A 12,377-nucleotide genomic window follows, 5' to 3' on the forward strand; every position below is an offset into this window, starting at 1 on the left:
AGACTTGAGTTATTTACCTTTTTGGATACTTTTCATATGCTGGATAGCTCATATTTGTTAGAAGATCAATTCTTAACATTTTGGTGTGTTTGGATATCAATTTCCCATTGTAATCTGCAAGCTAATGCTCTCATTGTAACGCTGAAATCATTAGTACTGATCAGCCTTTGTTATAATTGCATTTTACATTTTGTATTCCCATTGAAAAAGTGGAAGAGGATTGCCTAGCCGCCTATCTTTTAATTTCTGTTGGTTTCATAGTCCTCCCGCTAAATAAGTGGTTGAGTGATCTTATTTTCAGTATTGTAATAATTGTCCTCCCGTTGAAAAGTGGTTGAGTGATCTTATTTTCAGTATTGTAATAATTGTCCCCCCGCTGAAAAGTGGTTGAGTGATCTTATTTTCAGTATTGTAATAATTGTCCTCCTGCTGAAAAGTGGCAGGGTGATTTACATTAAGTTGTTCTTGCCCACTAGACAAGCGGAAGGGGCTGGCTTGTCGCCCAACATTCTACTTCAGTTTGTTTTGGAGCTAACCATCCCCTATTCACCGTATGCTCTCACCTCACCCACACTGGGCTCTTGGTGATCAAAAAGTGGAAGGGTTACCTTTCAGCAGTATTGTATTTCTCTTTCATAACCTTAACGGGTACATTGTGGTGTTTAAAATTGAAAGAAAAAGTAAGGGGGTCATTTCAGAAGGTTCATCAAGATTTGACTTAATAAATTTTAGCTTAAGGTGGAGACAAATGATATTGGTTAATCTTCTTATTGCACACTCCATCTGCAGGAAAACATTGATACATTGTTAATAATTTTGAAGTCTTAGAAATCCTTTTTAATGTTACTTGAATAATAATTTTCTTAAGTCCACAATATGAATATAATGGAAATTTAGATTTTTTTTGAGTCTTTTGCATTTTAGAAGGTTGCTACTATTTAAAAGACTGATTTTGGAGTTCTTTTATCTGTATCATTACTGAGCTATGCAGCTCTTTCCATGTTTATTGATTCCCCTCGTTTACAAAACTTCTAATAGCCTTCTACTAGTATTTTTTTCTAGTTGATAATGGTATTTGATTGGGATTTTTTTTTTGCAGAATTGCAAAGATGAAGATATTGAAAGACTAAAAGATGAAAAAAGTTTACTTCTACAGAAAGAGGTAAAAATAATGTCAGCCTTCCACAAATCATTTTTTAAAAAACAAAAAATCCATTGAAGATCAGTTTGAATCTGAATTGAGATCTATGTATTAGTTGAATCTGTTTGAAATGTTTGAGCACTTTCAGGTTGTGGCTGAATTCATTGTATGCTTTAGATGAAAATTCTATATAGCAGATAATATTTACATATCTGATATACATATATCATCTATTTGTTGTTTTGTATCATATGAAATTGATTTTTTATCAGGTTTTGTTTTGTAGGTTACCACAGACAGTGAATTGAAAAAGCTGAGATATGAAAATGTTTGCCTTAAGAAAGAGGTAGTCTGTTAGAACTTTAATGCAGTTTTTATTTTTTTTTTTGAGGATTTGAATTTTTTTATAGTATAATGTTTGATTTTATTGAAGTTTGAAGCTCGAGCCAGCTTTTAACTCAATGATAAAAATCATTATAGCGTAGTTTCTTATATGAAAGTCAATATCACAGTATGGGATGTGCTTATGCAATAATTTTTAAGTATTATCATTGGTGCTGCAGAAGATTGTTCTGCCATCTAAGCAGCTTTAGGCACATGATATTTGTCATGTACTCGTACTCTTTAGTATTCAATGTTTTATAAGATATCGCTATCAACAATGGCTGAGTACTATAGAAGATATATTATTGTAATTGAAAATAAAACTTGATAATTGAAGAATATAATAATATTGAATGCACAAGTCATTGTTTACCACCAATTGATGATATGCTGCTAATCTCATTGATAGGTGTTGAATTACTGCAATTTGAAAGTTTTATTCCAACTTCTGTAGGTATATGTAATAACCTCTCTTAGTATATTTTAACCAAACTTGCAAATTTCATAATTTTTCAAAACAGGCATTTTGTCAAACACTTTGCATATGATCAGCTATGAGGTATTTCTGAGAGAGTACAATTAGAGTTGCTTCTACTAGCATGTTAAATCACGAATTTATCATAAAATCATAGCATTGTTCTTAGAAATACATGGACATTTCATCAAAGAGTTTGCCAACAACCTTATTTTGACATATATTCATAACAGTAGTTAAAAAATTTAATTTTTCCCAATTTCCAGTAGCTGATAATAATTCTTTTAAATATATCTACTGAAAAAATATATGCTCCACCTGAAATATATGAATTGCTGCTACGCAATGTTACTCTCACAAATTCTATAAAAATTTATTGATATTATAAAATAAATTACTCATGAAACTAGTGGCTGACCTCATTATATAGAGTCACAATCAACATCAGCTTCCAAATGTTATGCTTGACTGCCTTGTTGATTGTATGGCACTCTCAAAGCAAGATGTACGAATCCCTTGAATGGTACGACCGCCCGTTTATAAGCTACATCCTTTTCAAATAGGCTGTGGCAGATTTGTTAATGCATGTTCAAGGCTGCATTGACTATTAAAGACCCTTTTGTAAGCTGCGCCAAGGTGAAATAAGGCTATTAAGCCATACAAAATTTGACAGTACCTGCTTAGGCAATGTAATAAGAGTATGACTCGTTTTGGGGAAACTTGAAAGCAGAATGACAGGTATTTCCTAGCTGTAATGAATTAATGTATAATTTTTTCAATCCTTTTCCTCACAGCACACGCTACAATACTACTTGTTCTTTCTTCTTTGCACACACAACACTAAATTTCAAATTTATTATTTGCCCACAAATTTAATAAATTTGTATCTGCAAAGTGCAAACCTAGAAAACCTGTAACTCTTTCTTTTGGAAAGATAATTCTTTTCAGATAATTTGTCTCACAATATTCTTCAAATGTGCATCAATCTGCACACTTGTGAACTCTGGATGAATTCACCAAGGATTGGTTGGGTGGGTTTTCATCCATGAAACCAATAATGCCTTAGGGTTTTTGTCTTGAGCTGAATAGCTGAACGAAAGCTTAGACTCCCTAAGAGGGTTTCACCAAAATGAATAACCAAGACCTGAATCAAATGAGTTTCCACATCCTCATTTTAAAACCCCCTGTGGAACTACTTGAAAATTTATTGAAAAACCACTTTTTAAATAATTATTCTTTTTGATCCATAAAAGTGACTTTATTATATTTTACTTTATTTTTGACCCTAGGTAAAGTCACTTTATAAAAATAAAATTTTCAACTTAAAACACAATGAATTAAATACAATTTGGCTGAAAAACATTAATTTAGATGATTAAATTTAATTATATAATTTTTTTTTTCCCTCCAAACGTTTGGGCAAAAAATGGAGACATTACATTCCTCCCTTCCCAAATATTGCTTGTCCTCAAGTAATCTGAACTTGTATGTCAATATCAATATCTCAAATAATCCTGTAGAATGCTCCACCGTGTCTTCATTGCAGCATTTTTATACAATTGAACTCTGCAATTTTGTCATTCCTAAGTAACATTGTGAAGCAATCCACCACTCATATAAATTCTTGGATCCTAGAGCCAAATTGGGAATTTGCCATTCCCAATACATGATGGCTTTTGATGTGCCACTCTGATTAAAACTTGAATACTAATGTGGCAAGTCTTCGTTTTCTTTTCCTATAGGCCAACATAGTAAACATCCTATAGAAATAAGTCGAGAGATGTATAGAATTTGGATTCTTTCATTGTAAAATAGAACACCTCATACCAAAATGTTCTATGAAATGTCTTATCTATGCCTCTCTTATGCGTCATGAGAAAAATGGCGAGATTATTTGCTAGTGGGTTGAAAGCAAAAAGATAACCATAGCTCACCATGCCAACAATGTGAAATTCACCTTCTTGATTCATTTTGACTTTTAGTGTTGGGTATCCCAAACAATCACTTGGATGCCATATTCTACTATTCTCGCCATGTGTGTTTCTTGAATCAGGAGGTATCTCATAAATTTGATTGTCAAAAGATAATTTTACATCAATAATAAATGTATCTTCAATCAATAATTTTACAGCGCGATTTTTCTATAATTTCTCCCAGCGTCGGCTATTTCCGAAATTGTTTTTTGTTCTACCGACGGCGGCTAGGGTTTTCGAATTAGCCCAGACTGCGTGAATTTTTTTTTGCGTTTTCCGTGATTTTTTGGGTTTATTTCGCGTTTTTCTTGAGTTTTGTGGGCTTTCACGATTTTCAGCAATTTGTGGGTTGTAACAGACTTGATTTTTGCAGCTAGGGCATTGTCGCGACCTAGGGCTTCTGTTCCCTATTATTCTTTTTACGTATTTTTTTATCAAAAAAATCTGTTTTTTTTTAAATTAAAAAAAAAACATTATTTTTTGATTTTTTTTCAGAAAATTTTCAAGGTTCAAATTTGCAGGAAATTTTAATTTTTGGGTTTTTCAGCAAACCTTGAAATTCGCACATTGGGATTCGTGCCTCGAATTCCACTCCAGGGTTTCTGATTTTTGTGCAGCTGCTTCTATTCTGATTTTTAATCAGATTATTTTGTCTCGTGTCTTCACTAGGTTGACTTCGTTCAACCTTGGTTTTTGTGATGGCATCTTTGACCAACATCATGTTGGAACTCAGACAAAAAATCAAAAGCTGCAACACACCTGGAAACAAAGCTTGTTGCCTTGATCAGATTGATTTAGGCCAGACCTCTCGTCCTACAAGTCCCAGGGTTTTCATGATTTTTTTCCTCAAAAATTGTTCATAGGGTTTATAATTTTCCCTCAAAAATTATCTCATCTGTAATCCGTGATGTTCGCATAAGATTTTGGTTATTTGGGTTTTACCGTATTTTCCACAAAACAATGATTTGTAACCTCAGATCTCAGGGTTTTCATGCTTTTTTCCTGAAAAATTGTTTGCAAGGTTTTTTTGATTTTTTTCTCAAAAATCATTTGTAATACGCGAAGTTCGCGTGGGGTTTGTGATTCGTGAAGTTCTTTGGTTTTGGTCGTTTTTTTTTCCTCAAAAATTGTGCTTTGTTGCAGTCAGTTTGGGTCGCACTTGCCAGGGCGAACATCTGCAACCGTGGTATCTTGCAGTTAGTTTTGGAGTTGGTACTCTTTTGCAAAAGGGTTTGCTGATTTTTCCTCAAAATCATGGTTTCAAGCTTCAGTAATTCGCGTGTGCCAGATCCCTAATTCGCGTGTGAAGGCTACATTAGCTTCGATGGCTTTTGGTACTCTTGGTCATTTACATTCTGCAGATCCTGGGAGGGTCTCCGTAGCAGATGGTCTTTGCATTTGTGATCATAGCACCTGCAGTGTCTTCTATAGGGTATTGAGTATGATGACCATTAGGGAGGGTGTTAAAATAATATTAATATCTTCTATAATGGTCATCTTCTATTCTTAGTGGTCATCTTAGTTGTCGACTCATTTAGCTATTTAGCTTTTTAGTTGACTTATTTAGTTTGTTTAGTTAGCTTTTTATTATTTAGCTTTCTAAGTTTTTTAGCTTACTTGATTTCACTTTAACGACTAGTTCTATTTATAGAACATCGTCTTGTAGGCTCTCTATATATGCGTTTATGTCGTTCAAATTAATTATCCAATTATTTGAGCAATCAATTTTTCATCCTTCACAGGGAACCCACAATCCAAATGCAGGACCTTGGCCGTATTTATGCCGGACCGGGTGTTGTCGGGAATAATCATTATGTTATGTTGTCATATTATGTTTATGTTGTCGTCGGTAATAATGAGTTACGGCGGTTGGTTAGTTAGTCGTCCCGAAGGGCAATTGGACACGACGATTGGTCGCACCCCTTCGGGTATTATATATTACGTACCTTTCCTTCGAAGTGGATCATGATAGTCGTGTCGAATGTAATGTTATAAGCACTTGATGTACATGGACTGTTGAATTAATACAGAGACTGGTTATTTAATAGATTTCCATTATGTTCTATGCATTTACTTTCTGCATTTAACTGTTTACCCGAGAGGGCAAACATTTGGCGTCGTTGCCTAGACGTACTCGGGAACGGAAAACGTGGATGGTGCACGGACACGATGGGCCTACCCGTCGTGGGACGCAGAGCGTGATGGCAAGAGGTGAAGGGGAAATTGAACCCTGTAATAATCCCAGCACAATGTTGAGATAAATTGTGGCCGAAAGGAAAAATAATAAAAGTTTTTTTGGTACATGGCGTGCGCTTGCTATGTACGGAAGTGATTTATGCCCAATGTATTAAATAAAGATAGAAATAAAAAAGCAGAAACGGACGACTGGGAGGCCGCGCAGAGGGCCTTGATTCTGGAGCAGCAAGAAGAACGTAGACGGAGGCTGAGGCAACTTGCCGAAGGACGACTTGCCGAAGGGTGGCCCGAGGGGAACCAAGGAGGTGTCACGGAGGGTGCAGAAGCCGACAGAAAATTATACGCGTCGCTAGAACACTGTAGGGTGTGGAGCCACGAAGAGTTTCTGGAGGAAACAAGGTTTAGGAGAGATCTAGTCGAAGAGACCTGGGATCGGTTCAGAAACTTATCCCTTACACCACAAAGTGAGGATCACCAAAGGGAGCCAGGAATGGGCGTGGGTGACAACGAAGGGGAGGATAACCGTACGGTAGGTGCCACACTCGGCAGGCAAAACACCGTACCTCCAGTCATCCACGCAGGACACACCACCGACACCGGAGGGAGCGACGCAGGGGCATAGACACAGCCATAGCCACCTCCAGGAAGACGACCGCCATTGATGTGGAGTAAACAGAAACTGCCGAAGTTCAATGGCGACGGGAAGGAAGATCTCGTCCGCCATTGTCGAACGTCCGAAACCATATGGTCAGCGAACGGTGTTACCGACCAAAATGAATGGGTAACATAGTTCCCAACAACTTTAAGGGGAGTGGCCATAGACTGGTAGTCAGACATGGATAAGGCCAAAGTCGGCACATGGCCCGACCTGAAGAAGGAGTTTGGGATAGAGTTCCGCCTCCTGAGGGATGACAATGAAATAGACGCCGAGATCTATGGAATGAAGCAGAACAAGAACGAGACTGTCTGAGCCTATAGTCGGCGGCTGAAGGAACTATTGGGAAAAATGGAGAGTCAACCAGTAGATGGGTTGAAAAAGCGATGGTTCGTGGAGGGACTAAAGCATTCCCTCTGAAAGAAGATGAAAATCGTTCCACCTACATCGTACGAAGAGGCATACAATAGAGCGATGGATCTCGAGAGTGAGACCAAGACATCGAAGAAGAAGAAGGATAGCTCGTCCGAGGGGGATGACTCGTCACAGGAAAGCAACAGCGATAGCGAGGCTGGCAAACGGATGCAAGTGCTCCAAAAAGACATGGAGCGAATGAGGAGAGAATTCAAAACAATGAGAAGCACCGGTCGGACCGAAGGGGACATATGGTGCACTGAGTGCAAAGAGGAGGGGCACACAAAGGGTACTTGCCCGAAGAAGGCATTCTGCAAGATTTGCCAAGTGATGGGACACTTCACCAAGGAGTGCCCATACAACATGAAAACCCGGAATACGCAAATGAACCAGGTGTTGTTCACGGAGTAGGCCACAACGTTCGCACCAGTAGGTACGGGCCAACAAGCGAACAAAAATGCAATCCCTGGAGGATATCGGGATAACAGACGCGACAGCGGAAGAAACAACAACAATAACAACACAAGGAGCCAGATCCAATATGACTCCAAAGGTCGACCGATGGTACAATGCAGAGCGTGCAGCCAGTGGGGGCACTTCGGCCAAGACTGCCCGAAGGGAGAGGCCACACAATATTTGTGCAAATGGTGCGGACCGGGAGACCACGAAGACGCCACCTGCCCGAAGTCCGGCGTCAACTTGCTCAATGTCGAGGAAACCAAAGAAGAGGAAGTGCTGGCCATAACCCGCGCCCAAGCCATACCCGGAGATGGAGAAGCGAAGGGCATGGGAAGCATGGGAAGAAGTTGAGAAAGAGATACAAGAAAGGGTGAAGGCGAAGGGTACGGCGAGTACTTCCAGCCGACCGGAGGCGGAGGATGCTATACTAAATCAAATTTTAAAATTAAAACTGGAGGTGCTTTGAAGGTACACGACCTCCTCCAGACGATGCCTAAATTACGAACGGCGTTGCTAAATAATCTCTCCCAACCACGCACCGATACCAACCACCGCACAGATGTTCCTGGGGGGTCTGCAATATACCCCATGCTGCTGGCAGTTAACACTGGAAGGAACCCGGCCATTGTGGAGATGGGTATCCTTGGCACCATTCTAACCAATACCATCGTCGATGGTGGATCAAGGGTGAATGTTCTTCTAGAAGAAACCTGGCGGAAGCTGGGGAAGCCGACGCTGTGGCCATCTACATTCAATCTGCTTGGAGCAGATCAGCATGGAATCAAACCCATCGGGACACTGATGGGCCAACAAGTTACCATCAGGACGCAACCCTTCATACTGGACTTCGTGGTAATCCCACTAAAGAAAAAAGGGTATGATGCGATCTTAGGGAGAGGGTGGCTGGTGGCAGCTAAGGCCACCCACAACTGGAAGAAGAACACTCAGTCTACGGAGAATGGAGGAAGGAAGTTTATCATAGACCTCGGGACACAGTTAGTTAGTGAGGAACTAGCATCATCTTCGGAATCGGAGGGTGAAGGAGAAGGTAACCTGAGGAACAAAGGACGAGGCTGCAGGGAGCCCAACGACGAAGGGATTCTCAAACTAGGAGAGTGCTCTGAGGATGAGACGGGGTCATTGAATGGGCTCTTCCACTGGCAGATGGAGGATTACGAAATGTTCCAGAGCTACAGGCTTGAAGTAGAGGAACCAGCGCAAGTAACAGAGGTGTACCTGCCAGAATACAGAGAATACTAGAAGGGAGATGCCCCAAATCTCGGTGATGTAGATAATCCCAAGATCAATTGTGTCGGCAATGATTGGAACCCTATGTGGAAGGCCGCAGCCTTCAAAATCTTTATTCTTCTTCTTCTTCTTATGTACGGGAAGGAGACCGTGGTCCCTGCAGAATTTGTGGTCTAGGTCTTCGGATGGCCATTGAAAATAGACTTGCCACCAACGGATCCAAATTGAAACCCTACCACGCGAAGCGCGCAGGGGACCCGAGAGGCCGGAGGGGGACCCGAGAGGATGGAAGGGGACTCGAGAGGCCGGGCAGGTGACTTGAGAGGCACAGGACCACAACGGGAGACCCTCGGGCAAGGCAAACCGAGAAAAGGCGATCCCGAAGGCATGAAACCTGAGCCGAATCTGGACAATTAAAAAAAAAAAACAAAAAAAACTCGTACGCCAGGTGATCGTACGGCTTGCAAAAAAAAGAAGAAAAAACTCGTACCTCAGGTGACCGTACGGCATGGGAAAAAAAAAGAGGAGAAGTCGTGGGGCCACCGTACGGTGACCACACCGGCGGTGGGGCCACCGAAGGTGGAACCACCGTGCGGTGGTCACACCGACGGTGGGGCCACCGAAGGTGGAACCACCGTGCGATGGTCACACCGACGGTGGGGCCACCGGCAGTGGATGCCACCGTGCGGTGGACACCCGCACGCCGCACATAAAACAAACCCCCGCACCACGCAGCCCACGCAAGGAAAAAGAAGGAGAAGGAAACCCTGCACCACGTCAAACAAAAAACGGACGAAGAGAAAAAAAAGGAGAGACGAGCACAACAACGCAACACCGCACAAACAAACACAGCCAAACGGTGGAGGGGTGTTGACCGCACGGGAAGGTGGCCGTACGATTGGAGGTGTCAGTGTTGTTGTTGACTGTACGGGGGGGGGTTGTATGGCCGGGGTGCCATCGGGGACATTACAATGGACTAAAAAAATAAAAAATAAAAAATTAACGACGACGATGACGACCAGAGTGAAAAAATGCCCCTCGACCCCGTTGGGGCGTTGCCCCAGACCCCACGGGGGCGCTTCCCCTCGACCCCATTGGGGGCATTGCCCCCAGACCCCCAGTTTATTTTTGAGCTACAGTACACTTGTTGGCGTTGGGCGAAGGGCATTAGAGATGTCACGGTAAGTGTTGTGGTTGTCCCATACTGTGAGAAAGAAGCCTGTAGCTAAGCATTGGCGGGGAAGCCATAAGCTGTAGAGGGAGACGGATTTGGAGGTTGCGAACAAACAGAGTCTGAGGGAAGGCATTGCTGACACACGAAGTCGTACAGTACCAGGGAGTTATTCAGTTCAGTTATCAAACTTTGGGGAGTGTGATGGAGGATTTGAGGTGTCTCCTAGCCTTTGTGCCAGAGGGTTGTGGCCACCTCCAGGTAGGAATGGTACGCTTTGAGGAACTCGGAGTATGTCTCGGCTGGACAAGAGGTTGCCTTGGTGGATGCAGAGAGGGCTCGGGAGGAGCTGACCACCAGGTTGGAGGCAGTAGTCGCGTGAGACTTAGTTCAGCGTACCCAGGAGTTGGATGCTGAGAGGGTAGCGCGGGTGGCTATCGAGGATAAATTGGCTAGGGAGACAGTATCATTTGCGTAGCAGTTGGTGGAGGTTGAGACTGAAGAGTGTGTTTTGCAGACAAGTTTGGTTTAGGCACAGGAGGACTGTGATGTCAAAGGAAGCAATAATGGTGGAATCCGCACTTGAGCATTGAATGGTAGCAGAAAAAGGGTTTTTAGGGGAGGACGCAGCAAGTGTATAAGTTCCGGGGACTGGCGTCAGTAGTTCTTGCCATTCATCTCTATTTTGTATTAAGTCGTCCGGAGTCGACTTCTTTTCTTGGGGGGGATGATGTTGCCGGGAATAATCATTATGTTATGTTGTCATATTATGTTTATGTTTTCGGCGATAATAATGAGTTACGGCGGTCGGTTAGTTAGTCGTCCCGAAGGGCAATTGGACGAGACGGTTGGTCGCAGCCCTTCAGGTATTATATATTACGTACCTTTCCTTCGAAGTGGATCATGATAGTCGTGTCAAATGTATTGTTATAAGATCTTGATGTACATGGACTGTTGAATTAATACAGAGACTGGTTATTTAATATATTTCCATTATGTTCTGTGCATTTACTTTCTGCATTTAACCGTTTACCCGAGAGGGCAAACACCGGGACCCCAGGCTGCTAGGGAAGAATCTGGCAACTTAGCTTTTTTCTCTTATTCTGTGAATGCACTTAAATTCTCTTTTGCAAACTTAATGGCATGATCTTTGTCTGAAAGAAAATGCAAATAATCTGATCTTATTATTTCTAAAGTACCTTTGATAGTTTGCGGCTTTGATAAAGTGACTCCAAACTTTAAGCCTTTTTGTTTTTTTCAACTTGAGCATTCCAAAGGAGATCTTCAATGAATTGGTGTGTGCTATAAAAAAAAGTTAAGGTTTGCACAACCTTTTCTTCAGTGACCAACAATTGGTTCTTCAAAACTTGTAATTCAATAGGCCTTTCATCAAAATCAGCTAAGGGATTTGGCCCTTCTCATAACCAGATTCTGAATTATCTTCATTTGTACTTCCAAAATTAGCAACCTCTCTAAGTGTTGCACAACAATTGCTTTGAATAGATGGTAGGATAGCATTATACTCTATCAATGAATCATCAAAAACATCCATACCTTCATATTAAATATCAATAGTTGCTGATTTTGCAAACTCCAAATCAGCATATCCTTTAATCTTATCGTTGTCATGAAGACTCATGTACTTTTCACTTGCAGACACTTGAAAAATTAACTTCATCCTCATTTCTAGAATAAACGTAGCCTTCAAGATCTGATTCCTCTTTCTGTGTTTCCTTGCAAACTTTTTGAAGAGATGGCATGAAAGCACTATGCCCAAACAAAGAATCATCAAGACACTTCATACCTCCAATTCTAGAACCATAATTATTTTCGAATTGCGTACTAATGGTTGCTGATTTGAAATTTTCAGTAGGTTCAAAATTAACATTCTCTTCTACTGAAATGCTTGGAAGGGCAATTTGATAATTCACTTATTTAGTAACATTCTCCTCATTATTGGAGTTCATGAATTCATTTACCTTGAACTCATCGACTTAAATGCAATTGAAATATTGACTTTCCTCGTGTTCCATCTTCTCTTTTTCAGCCTCTCCTTTTGTGACTTCCAATTCTTGCTTCCCTTCTTTATTCTTGCATCGGTGGCTAGGCTTCTAGGTTATTTTGCATAAGAAGCCAATATTTCTTCTTCTGAGTTCATTTTTGCCACCATCATTTTTCCTTGCAATGGAGAAACTCTTTCCCTGTTGGCTGATAGTGTTGAAATTAAATAGCTAGTTCGAATTATTTGATGGCAAATATAT

At 41.0% G+C, this 12,377-nt stretch overlaps 1 protein-coding gene across 3 annotated transcripts in view; it reads left to right on the plus strand.

Moving 5' to 3' along the window:
* The window catches only part of LOC131060178 (putative WEB family protein At1g65010, chloroplastic), a 235,012-nt gene that overhangs the window by 96,500 nt on the left and 126,135 nt on the right, over positions 1-12,377 (plus strand). For all 3 annotated transcript variants that reach the window (XM_057993319.2, XM_057993317.2, XM_057993316.2), the window contains 2 exons: positions 1,100-1,162; positions 1,428-1,487. In XM_057993319.2, the coding sequence (XP_057849302.2) occupies positions 1,100-1,162; positions 1,428-1,487 (123 nt within the window). The remainder of the gene's footprint in view (positions 1-1,099; positions 1,163-1,427; positions 1,488-12,377) is intronic.

Source organism: Cryptomeria japonica, chromosome 7, assembly GCF_030272615.1.
Source record: "Cryptomeria japonica chromosome 7, Sugi_1.0, whole genome shotgun sequence".
Lineage (NCBI taxonomy): Eukaryota > Viridiplantae > Streptophyta > Pinopsida > Cupressales > Cupressaceae > Cryptomeria > Cryptomeria japonica.